The sequence below is a fragment of the Carettochelys insculpta genome, chromosome 21, assembly GCF_033958435.1.
Source record: "Carettochelys insculpta isolate YL-2023 chromosome 21, ASM3395843v1, whole genome shotgun sequence".
In the NCBI taxonomy this organism is placed as follows: domain Eukaryota; kingdom Metazoa; phylum Chordata; order Testudines; family Carettochelyidae; genus Carettochelys; species Carettochelys insculpta.
Window position 1 is genome coordinate 20625186 of NC_134157.1, and position 15782 is coordinate 20640967.

Here is a 15782-nt window from a genome sequence, read left to right on the forward strand (position 1 = left end):
GTGGTGGGAGATTATAATGAAGTACTGTGGTGAATATGCAGCACTTCATTAGGCTAATTCTCCTGTACGGCAACTTCGAAGCTTCAAATTTTGAAGTGCTGGCATGCATGTAACCGTGGGCACTTTGAAGTGCCTCCTGCTACTTTGAAGTCCATTGAAGAGTAAAGAGACTTCAAAGTAGCAGGGTCCTTCGAAGTGCCAGCGACTACATGCATGCTGGCACTTCGAAGTTTGAAGATTCAAAGTTGCCGTGTGGGAGAATTAGCCTAATGAAGTGCTGCATATTCACCAGAGCACTTCATTTGTAATCTCCTGTCACCCCAATTAACATGCCCCCTTCGAAGTTGGGGGCAAGTGTAGACCCAGCCATTAATACCAAAACAATGAGTGCATAAACATAATAAAGTAAAACAAATCTACAGTATTTCAAATGATATCTAAACAGTTTCAGTAAGAAACAAGCTGTTCTGTAGCACCTTAAAGACTAACTTTTTTGTAATGAGTGTTCATGGGTAAGACTCACTTCTTCAGATTTTTGGTAAGATTTATACACATACAGACTATGACAATCTTGAATATGTACTTTTTATTTCTAGTTTTATAGATATTTTGCCAAATGACCAACTGCATTCTGTGAAATGAAGAAAGGATCACTACAAAGAACATCACCCAGAAAAAGACAGCTATTACCTTCTTGTAGACCTAGTTCAATGTCAACCATCACTTCAAGTACCAGGTCACCTTCTCCTCTTAGCAGGCTGGGCACACCTGCTACTTACAAAACAATGGGACAGAAGGGACAGCTTGATGTTACAGTAGAAAGTGACATAGGTTCTTCTTTTGAATATCAGATTGACAAAGGTATTGTACAAATAAGAAGCATTAATCTTGAATGCATTTTAATATTGGCAGTGTAGAATTATGTGTCCATTTATTATGAGGTGTATTAGAGGGACATTGTCACATATTTTAGACCCCATATTTAATCGACTCTCTAATAAATTGTCTTAAAAATTTCTGGAGCAATGTCCAGATTCTAAATGTTAACATTACATATTTCAGTGTTTTTAAACCCCTGAGAATTGTTTTATACAGATCCAGCACCCTCAGGCACTAGAGGGGACATAAAATAATTAGCCACCCCTAGACCTGTGAGTTATCATCAGTGCAAGGTGATATAAAATATTACAGAAAACAAGATGTCTTTGTTAGTTGCAAGTTAAGTTTGAAATCAAACTGCTGCAGGAAGTCAGTATTTACTAAATAGAAAAGATGAAATTAAAGATTATGCTACATATATAATAAATCAATTTAAACATTTTCAGATAACATATGTAATACTAATGTTTCAGCTGGAAGGTAGATCAAAAATTCATCAGATGCTGTTAGGAAATCACAAGCTTTGGCTGTGGGACACGTGATCAAGACTATTACGTAGAACTACTGTAACTTACTTATATATTAGACTTCAAATGGATAGTAAGAAAAGAGGCCTTGCTTTCAAGCTTCTAGAGATATTAAAAACCATGGTAATAATAAATCAAGAGTACATCAGTGTCCCTTTGAATTATCTTTAAAACAACTTTGGGTTAAAAGATTCAAAAATCAAAATATATTTGCATGAATTTAAACAAATAAAAATACACAAAAGGTAACTCTTTAAATTTACGCCTGCAATTTTGATGTGGAGAGTGGTGTGCAAATCAGGTTTTAGTCTGTCAGATTGTCATGCACATTCAAATTTTGCACATGCAAATGATTTTTATTTTATGTGTAAGTGTGTAGGTCAGGATGAGGCATTCTCTGAATATAGGTTCTTTGGTGGCCTAGTAACTGAAAAATTAAAGGCTGGATTAACATTTATTTTGCTCCATAAGTTTGTATGGTGATTTATTTCTTTGTTTTACAGTAGCCAGGGCTGTTATGATAGGCACTGTATCAATATATAACAAAGAGACAATCCTTGCCCTGCAGAGCTATAGAAGATACATGATCCATGCCCCCACATTTTATAATCCAAGCAGGAAATGATGATGGAAAAGGCAAGAGAACCTAAAAATATCACTTAAGAAACCAAGGCATTCTTATGATAAAAATCAGAGAGGTAGCTAAGTTAGTCTGCATCTTCAAAAACAAGAAGTCCTGTGGCACCTTATAGATTAACATATTTTGAAGTGTAAGCTTTCGTGGGCAAAGATCCGCTTTGTCAGATGCAACATAATATTAGGTGCTCGGATGCAACATCTGACGAAGCAGGTCTTTGCCCACAAAAGCTTATGCTCCAAAATATCTGTTAGTCTATGAGGTGCCACAGGACTTCTTGTTGTTTTTTATAATAAAAATGGCACTAGAAACGGTACAAGAGTAGCAAAATGAGGTTCTGATTCCTCTTGTCCTCCTGCATTATGTAGTAGAGAGAAACTGGCACATGCACAGTGAATCTGCTTTAAGGATTTGCTATATACATGCCTAAACACTCCGCAGGGCATTGCATTTTACTGAAATCTCTCTCCTTCTCAGCCTCTGTAGGTTTCCCTTGTATTGTTATACTAACTAAGCAAAAATGTTACAGTTCTTTTCTTTGAGTGCTAATTGAATCACATTTTTTCTGTTGTCATTTGCAGATGAAGACTGTATTAGTCCAGGAGTTAGATACATTACAGAATCTCTTATTAAAAACCTCTCCAAACAGGAAAATTTGGCATATGTAAACTCACTGAATCTTTCTCTTGCTAAGGATGGGGGCAAGAAATTTAAGGTGCGTTATCACATGCAATTTCTTATCTTATTATATATTTTAGAAATATGAGTCTGTCTGTCCTGTGAGTCCGTTTTTTTTCCAAGAACTCCTCCTAAACAATGAGAGTTAGGACCACCAAATTTGGTATGCAACTTCCTCTTATCATAACTTAAAACAAGGTCAGGGTTTGGTTGTGCCAGGATAATGGGATGTGGTTGAAATATGATTGTTTCATATCAAACGAAAAAGAAATGGGTAATGACAGGGACAGTTATACTCAGGTATGACCAAAGGGAGGCAGTAAGCATGGGGACAGGAAAGACCACAGGGGGACAGCAAGTACCTGAGTGAGCAGCTGCTGGCTGGCAGTACCCACCCAGGCATGCCCCAAGGAGCAGCTGCCAACTGACGCAAGGTTCCTCCCACCCCTCAGCCTTTGGGCCTGCTGGCGGGCGGCCTCTGTGGCCACCCCTCCCCCTTGTTCTAGGAAGGTCCCAAGGAGAAGCCAGTGCACAAGGTACACAGTCGCTGTCATCCTTGCCCCTCTGTCCTGATCCCTGCCACTCCCTGCCTTGCACTCACCTTTCTCCAAGCCCCCTGCCTTGATTCCTGCAACCCCTCCCCCTTCCCTGAGCCTCTCCTCATCCCCCAACCCTGATTCTCACACCCTCCGCCATCCTCAGGCTCCTGCCCTGAGCCTCAACCTCCAACTCTGACTCCTGCACCCCCCCATGTCCCTAATCGGCCCTCAAGGATCTGAGCAACGTTCTAGTTAATCATAATTCAAAATATTAAAGTTTAATACTATTTTAAAACATTGGAAATAATGTTTAGGAAAACACTTTAAGTAGATGAGAAGGGCCATAATCTACTTCTTTGGGCCCAATTCTAAAACCACTCCTTATGAAAGTAAGAATTACAGAATCAAGCCTCATCATTGTACAAATTCCCATTGACATCAATCATAGCATACTAGGACTGGAAGGGACCTTGAGAGGCCGTAGAGTCCAGACCCCTGCCCCAATGGTAGGGCCAAGTGCTGTCTAAACCATCCGTGATAGACTTCTATCTAACCTAATCAATGAGAGTTCCACATTTAGAAGAGAGCTAAAATAGCCATGTGTTTGTGTAACTTTTCAACTTCTGGGTAGCCATGAAACTTTAAGATTTTTTTTTTTATTGTATTTTAATTTATTGTGGAAAGTAGTCTTTTTCTCTAGATGAGACTGGTCTACTGAAGTAACTAGGCTAACAGCAGCTATAGTTTTCCACTGCTTGCAGTATGGAAAGTTGCAGGTATGTTCAACTGGACCTGGTGCAGAATTTCTGAGATCATATTTGCAATTTTATGTTAAGGACATTGATAATGATTTGTAGTGACTTTTATGAAGACATGATTCTTAAAAATATAAACCTGCTAGTCTAAATGCAAATATATTTACCAAGTTGTGTTAATAAACTGTGACGTATAATTTGTTTGGCTTTTAGTATATAGAAAACTTGGAAAAGTGCTCTAAATTAGAGATACTAAATCTGAGTAACAATCAAATAGAGAAGATTGAGAAGTTGGATAAACAGTTAAAACTGCAAGAACTCAATTTGTCCTGCAATAAAATCAGGTAAGCAGGTACTCCGTTTTGATATGAGTGGATAATGGAAATTTTAAAAAGTTGAGATTGTCACTACTTTTTAAAAATATTAGGTGCTCAGATTCTGTTGTGATGAGCTTAATGTAAAAGTTTTTAATTAGATATGTTGAAAATATTTACTACATGATTATTGCAAAATGTTCTTGCAGTTTGCTATATGAGAATGTGAAAGATCCATCTTTAGAAAAGAGAACTGAAAGATTAAACTGAAAGAGCCTGGTCATGTAGTCAGTGCATTTATTAAACTACTATTCTATTTATCACTAAAGAGCAGCTTTCACTGTTTTGGGAGGAAGTTAGTCTATTGGACAAAATGTTAAGAGGGGAGTGGATGGGGTGAAACAGCAATCTTCTCTAGGCACCTGTTAGCTTTACTACTGGTAAAGGAAGCTTATTAATTCTGTACAAGTTTGGCTTTGTAACTGCAGTAACCACAATAGCAGTAAAGAGATTAGTAAAGGAAGTGTGAAGCAAACTGACTGCATAGTGTTTCTACATACTGCGATGATGCAACTTCCCTTTTCAGGAGGTTTAGAATGGTGTTTCTTAAACTTTTTGAGACCATGGAACACCAAACAATACTTTTTTTAATGCGGAACAACAGTTTAGGAGGTCAGTGGCTATGATATGATATCATACATTTTTTTTTTTTATGCCTATGCAGTGGAACAAAAAAACCCAACAACTTGTATTTGTTCTATTTGAAGTTTTTCAATATGTTTGGTAAAATCTGTATTTCCCACCATAATGTCATAATGTTTGCTATGTTCCCAAAATAAGTATGTAAGATACTTATATTTCACTGTTCAAAATCAGGTGAAAGTTACATGAATGTCATGTCACACTTTCTTAGTTTTATTGGCTTTTGATAAACTAGGCTGTGTGTACATGTGCTGCTTCTTCCGGAAGTGGCACAGTAATGAGCTATCTGGAAGATGCTAATGAGGTGCAGGTGCAGATTTTCCATGCCTCATTAGCATATCGGCACGTGGTTCAGGGTCCAAAAGAAGCTCTTCTGGACTCCAAAGTATATGTGCAGACACGCAGCCCCCACAGATCTTCTGGAAGGAAACCCAGATCTCTGTGGGCTGCGTGTCTGCATGTATACTTTTAATAAATTCATTTCTGCACCCACCCACCCACCACCCCACACTCTCATTTTAGAATCAGCCCTCAGAAGTATGAATCAAGCAGAAGTATAAAATCAGACACCGTAATCTTGATTATAAAGTTTATAAAGATGCAACTATTCTAACCGTAACCCTAACCCTTCTTCCAGAAGCCCCTTCCCCAAAATTTTGGCTTTTTTTTTTTTTGGCTTTGAAATACACATTCATTTCTGGTAAATTTTATATTCAGACTCAGCATAATATGTTTAACTGGTGATCATATGTCATACTGAAAGGTCTGTCAGTGAGTACACTAGGGCTGTGTCTACAAGTGCTGCTTCTTTCGGGGATTTTTTGGGGAAGGAGGGGCCTTCCTCAAGAAGGGTTTCCTTCTGGAAGATCCCCATGGGCCATGTGTCTGTATGTGTACTTTGGAGTCCAGAAGAGCTTCTTCTGGACTCTGAACCCCAAGCCGATTTGCTAATGAGGTGCAGAAAATTTGCATCCTTGCCTCATTAGCATCTTCCGGATAGCTCATTAGTATGATGCTTCCGAAAGAAGCAGCACTTGTAGACACAGCCCTAGTGTGCTCACTAACAGACCTTTCAGTATGACATATGATCATCAGTTAAACATATTATGCTGAGTCTGAATATAAAATTTACTGGAAATGAATGTGTATTTCAAAGGACTCCAGCCCTTCTGGTTAATGTAAAGGGATATTAGGAGTATCCATAAAGCACCACTATGTATGGCATGTACTGTTGGATCTCTTTTTCTTTTCTTCTTTTTGTTACTAAAGCAAGCCTTTTTAACTGTGTCTTTATATATTATATACATACTTGGGTTTTCAAAATATGGAAATGCTTTCCAGCAGTGACTCTGACAAGGAAGTAAATTACTAGGGGGGAAAAATGTCAGTTATGTAAATTGAAACCAGTTGAAAAGTATTTGTGAACAAAGATCATGTAGTTGTGAATCTCCTACAGTTGATGTTTTCCAAAAGAGAAACACTCTATTGATTGTTTTTTATGCTCTACATAGTCCACATTAGAAAGGCTACAGAATAGATGCATCTTTATAATCAAGGTTATGGTGTCTGGTTTTGTACTTCTGCTTGATTCATATTTCTGAGGGCTGTTTCTAAAACGAGAGGGTGGGTGGGTGGGTGCAGAAATGAATTTGTTAAAATGAAACTCAAGATGTTTTCAGCATTTTAATTATAAGAGTTTAAATAGGGAAATGTAAGATACTTGCAGTGAAGCTGGGTTACAACATCTGCCTAATCTGACCATTTTAAATATCTCCACGTTTTCAAAACAATTTTGTTTTTTGACTACCTTCACTTTGCAGCCCTATTAGCTCATTTCTTCACTGATAGTTAAGATAAGTTTCACTGTACAGGAACCCTGAGGCAACAGCTATTCTATATGTATAACTTGCTTCTTGATGTCTAAATTCTATTTCTTTTCTTGTTTACAGTAAAATTGAGGGTCTAGAGCATATGCAGAATCTACAAAAGTTGAACCTTGCAGGAAATGGTATTGAGCACATTCCTGTATGGGTAGGAAAGAAATTAAGGTCCCTGCGCATTCTTAATCTGAGGCAAAATAAAATAACATCAGTAAGTGACTTTAGGAGAAATAATTATTAAAAATATTTATTTTTAAAAACCTGTCATATTTAACATCTCAGTTAATATGATCAGAAATATGAAATTACAGGCTCTCTGGGGAAGAATATGATAACATAGATTTGCTGTATGCATATGAAGATTACTCACTGAGCATCAAGAAAACTTTCCCGCTGTCACAAATCACTCACATCATACAACTATTAGAGCACTGCAGAGCTTTGTAAGCTCACCTCATGTAAGTTTGAGCAGCTGCTTCCAAATTGTGGATTCCATTTCAGTCCTTCATGATGTATTCCCAATTCTAGTTATCATCACAAGTTAGTTGGATATGTGTTTTGTGAGAAAAATAGAAGTGATTGGCATTTAAAAAAAAAAAAAACTTCTTAACTGAGACATGATTAGATTAACGTCTGTAGTCCCCATTGCATACCCTGTCGGAGTTTAGGTGTGAGTAGGGCTCATTTTAGTGATAGTAAAGGTCCTGAAAGAACTATGCTGTATGCGCCAAGATGGTCCAGGTCTCTTTGAAAATAGCTTCATGAGACTGATATTCTGTTTCCTCATGAACCTCAGGGTGTCTGGGATTGAGGGCAGTTTTCACACAATCACCCCAATGTCCCTTCACTTTAAGTGACATCTAATTGGAATGTCCAAGGTCAAGATTCTATAGCTTTCAGTCCATTTCCCATGGGTTTCTCCCACAGAGAAGACTTTTAACGCCATACATTTAGCTCACAATTTGAGCTCTCACGCTGCTATATAATGTTAATGGGAACATCATTTTTAGAATTTATGTCGTTGCATAAGCAACTAAGTGTATACTTGCATTTAAAATGCATTTTATTTAAAAAATAGAAAATGAATAATATGGGGGTGATTTGTCTTTGGAAAGATGTCTAATCACTGTATATTTCTCTTTGATTTAGCTCTATGATGTAGCTAAGCTGAAGCCCTTAAAAGACTTGACTTCTTTGTTCCTGGCAGACAATCCAATTGTAAATCTACCTCATTATCGCCTGTATACTATATTCCACTTGCGCTCACTGGAAAACCTTGATGGACAGCCAGTGACAAATCATGACAGGCAGGAGGCCCTTCAGAGGTTTAATTTAGGTAATCATGATGTTATGTCAGAGCTATTGTGAACTATACCAAATTTAGGTTAGATTGTAGTTATTGATGTCATGAGTTTTTGTAGATGATTAAAATTAAGATTTTGGTACACTTGTTAAAGTTCAGTGCCAGCTTCTTGTGGCATGACCAGCTATGTCCACTAAAACCTGTTCAGCCAGCCTCCAAGGAAAATAAAGACCTTAGCTTGCTCATCATGTGAAATTCTATTGCAGACACAAGAAGCGTTAGCCTTTTCTTAAATTCGTACTTAAGAAGGCTGACACTAGACATCATAAGATCACATATGGAAAGTTACAGCATAGAGGGTTTGATTTTCAGTTACTCTGCTCCAGTGTTTGGGGTGGGGAATAGGTGGTCAAGACTGATGTAACTTAAGCTTTGCTTCCCTTAAAAGCTGGCGTGAATTCTGGCTACACCCCTACCATGCTCCTAATTGTAGATGCTGTGAGAACAACATCAGCATATGGCTAAAAAAGATTCCCTTGATAAAGGATCTGTTCTGGGGTTCATTTTCAACCACATCGTGATCCTATTACACTGCCAAAGTGGTATAAAGGAGTCTCAGTGGAAGACACTCATTCTCTGTACATGCACATAGTGATAGATTACTCAAAGAGTTGGAAAGTGTTTGAAGTTTTGATTTAATTGAAAATATCAGTTTAAAAACCAAAGATTTCAATGTTTGTAGATCAAACATAATTCTGAATTGCAGCTAAAGAATGAGACTTATATGTAAAACACAATACACTATAAGTAAAACAAGAATTATTTCAGGAAACCCCTAGGTATTTGTGTAATAGACTGACAGTATATTTACACAATTTTTTTTTTAAAACAAGTTAAGAAGCATGCATCCTTGCTACCAAGTTTCAGATTGAAGAAGCAAATAGAAAAATGTTTGAGTATGTGGATTATTTTGTTTTTCAGAAGAAATAGAAAAATTAGAAAAAGATTTAGAGAAAACAATAAAAGAGATGGAAGACCTTAAAACTAAACAGCTTGAAGTGCTTGAACAACTTCAGGGTCAAAATGAGATGAACAGATCATTAAAACAAAAAGCCCTTCAACAGAAACAAGCTTACAAAGAACTTGAGGGGGACCTGGACACCAAAAATGAATTGGTAAATTTAATCATTTGGGTTAAAAATAAATAGTGAAGGGTTTTAGCGAATAATTTTGTTTCACTAACAATAAATGCAATGTTTATTAAATGCTTGGGGATTTATGTTTAAATTTGTATTTAGATGCCTCAGTGAATCGGAAGTAGGATATGAAGTTTTTCTGATGCAGGGCAATGCTTCAACATTAGGCTATGTGTACACTAGACATAGAAATCGACTGCTGATTATACAATTTTAGCTGTGCCATTTGGGTAGCTAAAATCAACTTATTGGAGGTCAACTTTGATGTCTGTCTACATGGAAGGTCAACGGGAGCATTTCCCCCATCAATTTTTCTTATTTCTCACCACTCTCAAGGAGATCTGGGGTCAACTTTCATGCACGCATGAAATTAAACCCGGCAAGACTGACCCTGAGTGGGCCGATCTTCCACATTAGGATGGCTCTAGCCTTATGCAGACTGTTAGTGACCAGTCTTCATTTAATAGATTCCCACTTTTTGTGTGTTGTCAGTTAATATTCTTGGACCAGTTCCTAGGGGGAAAGATCCACATTACCAAAGCCACTGTTGTCACAAGTGATAATCTTGGGGTGGAGGCCAAATATGGAACAGGTCACGGATTGACTCACTGTAATTAATATCATCCCCCCACGCCGGGTTAGGCAGAAAAGCGAAGTTGCCACAAGAAGTGTACGCTTCCAGTGCCTGTGCTGTAATTATATTGTGGATGAAGACAAGATTTCACTGTGCAGGGTTGCAAAGTCTGACTGACACCTTCACAGATACTATATTCATAAAGTCAACAGTCCACACCAATTGCTTAAGATTTACTTGAATGATATTCTGTTAGTCTGAGAATCTAGAGCAATTTAAATGTTTAGAAGTGTTTGACTAGGAGATGATATAGTGGTATCTCTGTGGGGGAAGAGCCATTTAAATTTTGAAGCACCTCTACTGGGGAAGAAGCAAGAACAATAGTTGAAACTGATCCAATCCAGCACAAATTATTTGTGGCCTTTCTAGTCAAACAAGCCCTAGAAAAGCCTATACCTCAGAATGCCAGCAAATACAGCATAAGCTCCCATCAACAAAATGTGTTATGTGACCAATATTTACAGATGCCTGCAAATGAAATCTTGATTAGTTACAGCTTGAATGTGCCATGTATAGATCTTTTCTTGCAGACACAGCAAAGGGTTTTGTGTTTTCACCATTATCTGTATTTCCGTTTCCCAGAAAATCTTCCCCTGGGATCGAAGATTTTTGTGGCTGGGGTGTGGGCAAGATGGGCATATATGCTGCAGGTTTAGCAGCTTCACCAAGAATCAGAACAAAACTTAAAGCCTGAGGCTTTGTTGCACTTTTACATGTATCTCTGTGTTATGGAGCCATTGGTAAGCACGGGATTGTTGTGGTTTGAGGGTATTTTCCACAGACAGCATCAGGCAGATGTTTATCTGGTGACATGCCTATATTGGCACTGTCATGATAGGAAGCTGGATAAGAAATACGGCCTCTCCACAGATTTCTGTGCCAGATCCCAGATCTGTAAGTTTTGAGCACTGAACCATCACTGACTTCAGATGAAGCTGTGGGTACTCACCTAGTCTGAAAAAGTGATCTCAAGGCATCGATGTTAGAGACATAAATTGAAGCATCCAAAATGAGTAGTCACTTATGAAAATTTTAGCTCTAAGTTCTTTGAAAATATTACCTCTGTAATACCATCCAGCATCTGTATGGATTCGTCCCATGTGCACATGTAATTCTGTCAGTTTTAATTTGTGTCGGTTTTTTCATTAGTGAACCACATTATTTACCCCTTTTGTGTCTCTCTCACTGCTCACTTACATTTTTTATGTCCCAATTTTTTTAGTCTGTGTGTAGGTTGAGTGACTCACTGAATACCAAGGAATACATGGACATTTACTTAGCCGTCTTTCTATTTAGTTTGCCTGGATATAGGCAGTATGTGATTTATACACATTTCTCATGAATTAAGGCTTTTGACTCATAAAATTGTAGGTTTCCTGTCATTTCAGGATTTTAAAAAAAGCTAATGTTTGTTTGCGGCTAATGACTTTTTGTTCAAAACTTTGTGTATTAGTAAGAGGTTAAGTTATTCATGGCCGCTAAATCTCTAGTGTGCTGATGATTTTTCACTATTCAATTTTTAGTGTCTGCTGCTGTGAAGAAAAATATTTCACAGATTTATATAAATATACCCCGTGCATTTTCTACTAAACAGCAGCATATTTCCAAAAATGTAATTCTCCGTATACTGAGTTTAGCAGCCTACATTTTACAACTTAACCCACTGTTACCCTTTGGATGACAGACTTTGCTTGCTTCTTTCTCCCTTTAGCTGGTATCTTGGTTTGTCACAGTTCCCTTTCCACTGAGTCCTTATTCCACACTGAAGGTAGTCCCCAAGTACATCTGAATTGCACAGTTTTGTATTTTTGCGTTAAATATGCTTGCATGGTGTCAATGGTGTCAAAGCATTTTAAATGTAAAAAGTTATTTATTAGACTAATCATTTGGCTAATCTCCTCCTGTAAATATTGTTCCTCAAATATTGCATGCTACCAAATACTTAGACTTCTAAATCTTTCATTAATCCTTTCCCTTATTTCAGTCTATTCTATATTTCTCTTCTTTCTCTTCTTTTCCTCCATTAGTCTGACATTCTGCTGTCTGTTGGAGCCTTGCTGCATGCTTTTCCTCAGGTATTCAGCATGAAAAGCTGCCCAAAAATTAAATAAAAATCACATGATGGACCTTTGCTAAAAGTTCAACAATGTGGAGTTGATATACAATAAAATACATTTAAAGTTGACTTTAAAAGTGTCGTAAATATCTTTTCACAACAATGTCAGTTTAACATTAGGAAAGCAGGGGTGGTGTATTTGTTGCTAAATTTGTCACCATTTAATTTCAGCTCAGTTTAAGTTCTTCTGAGCATAAGAACATTACACTACTGCTTTACATTTTCACTTATTTTATTAATAGCCTTATTATTACTAGTTAGGAGTCTCTAAAACCTTAAGTAGTTTAATGTGATGTACATAAAGTTTCTAATTCTGGCGTGTTCAATATTAACTACAGAAAATTGACATAATTGGTTAGATATTTGATTTAGTTATTGATATGCCTCTTGAGACTTTTGTACATTTAGTCACTAACATTGGGGTGTTTTTTTTGTGAGGAATATCAAGCGTAGATTCAAAGGACCTTCATGTGATCATTTTGTGTTACAGGATTTGTTTGCTTTTTGTCTGTCCTCTGTTCACAGTAATGTAATTTTGAAGGTAAATAAATGTTATGATATATGTTACCAAACCTCCTAAATATTTTCTTGTTTGGAGGCTTTGCATCACTATAGTCGCTGCATACACTGATAAATCTTTATGCAATAATTCAATATGGGAATTTGACGGTGAAAGTGACTCGTGTTTCATACTTCCATTAGCTAAAGCAGAAGACAATGGAGTTAACCCGTGCATGCCAGAAGCAATATGAATTGGAGCAGGAACTAGCTTTTTATAAGATTGATGCTAAATTTGAGCCATTAAGTTATTTTCCACCAGAGGTAATTATTAAAAAAATAACTAGTTTTGTATTTCTCGTCTCTATTGCTTTGCATTCTACTGAAACTATAAATAAGATGGCATGTTACTAACTGAAATTTGAAGTAGATTTTTCTTTTACCTAAATTGTTACTGCTTGCCATTTATGCAAATAAGTTGCAAATTCAAACCAAGTTGATGTATTTTTCTCTGCGTGTTTTCTTGAATGGTTTAAAGTCAACATTTTGTAACGTTAATATTAATTGGCATTTCATGTTTAAATAATATTAATAGATGTAAATTTATTTTGGCTACATAAAGCTAGTGAATGGATCATTCATTCTTAGTGATAATTATGCAATAGATTTTGCCTATTTTGAGCCTGATTTTGTAGCCCTTACTCTCAGTGAAAATCTGATCATATTGAAGTCAATACCAAAACTCCCTGGCTATGTCTACACTACAGCTGTTCTTTGAAAGAACTTTTTTTTAAAAATCTCTTCCAAAAAAAAACTTTGAAAAGATCACGACCACACGCGCAAAAGCAGATAAAAAAATCGCTCCGCTTTTTCGATAGAGAGCAGCCACACTGCAACCGCTCCTTTGAAAGCACGGGTCAGGAAATGCAGCGGATTGAAAAATCCGGCGCCGTGGAGGACTGGTCTTTCGGAATAAGCATCCCTGGTGGCATCTACACACTTTTTTTTTTTTCCAAAAGAATCTTTTGGGGAAAAAGGCACAAAGAGGGCCACTGCAAAAAGTGCTGTATTCTTCCAATTTAATATAGAAAGAATGCATTTTGTATGTAGAGCCTCCATGGGATTTTTCCCTGGCTTTTTTGAAAAAACTCACTAGTGTAGACATAGCCTCTTTGACTTCAGTGGCATCAGGATTTCTACTCACCCTTTTAGTTACAGAAATAACCCCTTTTAGACTCTCTTGAGTTGGGACTTTCGAGTGGTAGAAGACAGTACAACAGAAATATTAAAAGATCAGTAAATGTTAAGTACTCCTTGTGAAATACAGATATATAGTTCTTTTTTAAATATTCAAGAGACTACAATGTAAGTAAAGTTAAAAGACACCATCAATTAAAATAGTATTTCTGTCTGAATTTACCTTTTAGTGTTACTACTATAATCTAATCTCAGTTACTACAACTGAAGCAGATTTCTTCAGTACATTTCATAGAAATTTTTATATGGTTATTATCAGCGAAGCGTCTGCACAAGTGATAGCTGTAATAATTTTTTCTATGCTCTTTGTGTGAGTCTGTCAGTGAAGCAAGGAAGAAAAACATTTTAAAAGGCAAATTCAGTTATAAAATCACAAACATTTGCAGGAAGTATAAAACTTATAATGCTGCATTTAATATGTCCTGAATTTCTAAACTGTCTGGATTACAAGTTGGTGGTTCATAGAATCATAGGGCTGGAAGGGACCTCAGGAGGTCATCAAGTCCAGCCCCCTGCTTCAAGCAGGATCAGCCCCCACTAACTCACCCCAGCCAGGACCTTGTCAAGCTGGGACTTAAAAACCACCAGGGATGGAGAATCCATCACCTGTCTAGGCAACACATTCCAGTGCTTCATCACCCTCCTGGTGAAGTAGGTTTTCCTAATGTCCAACTTACACCTCTCCTTCTATAACTTCAGACCATTACTCCTTGTTCTGCTATCTGACACCACTGAGACAAGTTTCTCACCATCCTCTTTAGAGCTCCCTTTCAGGAAGTTGAAGGCTGCTATTAAATCACCCCTCAGCCTTCTCTTCTGTAAACTAAACAAGCCCAAATTCCTCAGTCTATCCTCACAGGTCTTGTGCTCCAGCCCCTTAATCATTTTTGTTGCCCTCTGCTGAACCTGCTCCAGCACATCCACATCCTTTTTATACTGGGGGCCCAAACTGGACACAATATTCCAGATGTGGCCTCACCAGTGCCGAATGGAGGGGAATAACCACTTCTCTAGATCTGCTCGAAATGCTCCTCCTAATGCACCCTAATATGCTGTTAGCCTTCTTGGTCACAAGGGCACACAGTTGACTCATATCCAGCCTTTCATCCACTATAACCCCTAGGTCCCTTTCTGCTGCACTGGTGCTTAGCCTGTCAGTCCCCAGCCTATAACAATGCTTGGGATTCTTCTGCCCCAGGTGAGGACTCTACATTTCTCCTTGTTGAACCGCATCAGATTTCTTTTGGCGCAATCTTCCAATTTATCCAGGTCACTCTGGATTCTCTCTCTACCCTCCAATGTATCTACCTCTCCCGCTAGTTTTGTGTCATCCGCAAACTTCCTGAGGGTGCAATCCAGTCCCTCATCCAGGTCATTAATAAAGACTGGCCCCAGAACTGAGCCTTGCAGCACTCTGCTTGGAAACTGACTGCCATCCAGATATTGAGCCGTTGACCATTACCCGTTGGGCCCAACCATCAAGCCAGCTTTCTATCCATCTTGGAGTCCAAGGATCCAATCCATATTTCCTTAACTTACAGGCAAGAATATTGTGGGAGACTGTATCAAAAGCTTTGCTGAAGTCAAGGTATATCAAATCCACTGACTTCCCCATATCCACAGAGCCTGTTACCTTGTCATAGAAGCTAATCAGATTGGTCAGGCAGGACTTCCCCTTGGTGAATCCATGTTGGCTACTTTTGATCACTTTCCTGTCTTCCAAGTGCTCCAAAATGAATTCCTTGAGGATCCCATCCATTATTTTCCCAGGGATTGAGGTAAGGCTGACCGTCTGTAGATCCCTGGATTGTCCTTCTTTCCTTTTTTAAAGATGAGCACTACGTTTGCCTTTTTCCAGGCATCTGGG

General features: G+C 37.8%; 1 protein-coding gene across 11 annotated transcripts in view; it reads left to right on the top strand.

The window, feature by feature from the left end:
• CNTRL (centriolin) overlaps positions 1–15782 on the top strand; it is a 60893-nt gene that overhangs the window by 1802 nt on the left and 43309 nt on the right. For 8 of the 11 annotated variants that reach the window (XR_012648317.1, XR_012648318.1, XM_075015130.1 and 5 more), the window contains exons 2-9: positions 597–861; positions 2625–2758; positions 4229–4359; positions 6981–7122; positions 8061–8247; positions 9196–9389; positions 11756–11812; positions 12863–12982. Coding sequence is in view for 9 of the 11 variants with exons in the window: in XM_075015130.1 (XP_074871231.1) it covers positions 639–861; positions 2625–2758; positions 4229–4359; positions 6981–7122; positions 8061–8247; positions 9196–9389; positions 11756–11812; positions 12863–12982 (1188 nt within the window). In the remaining 2 variants the exon portion in view is untranslated. Of the gene's footprint in view, positions 1–596; positions 862–2624; positions 2759–3853; positions 4037–4228; positions 4360–6980; positions 7123–8060; positions 8248–9195; positions 9390–11755; positions 11813–12862; positions 12983–15782 lie in introns of those variants that run through there. The other 3 variants (XM_075015131.1, XM_075015132.1, XM_075015139.1) reach the window with 3 other exon arrangements.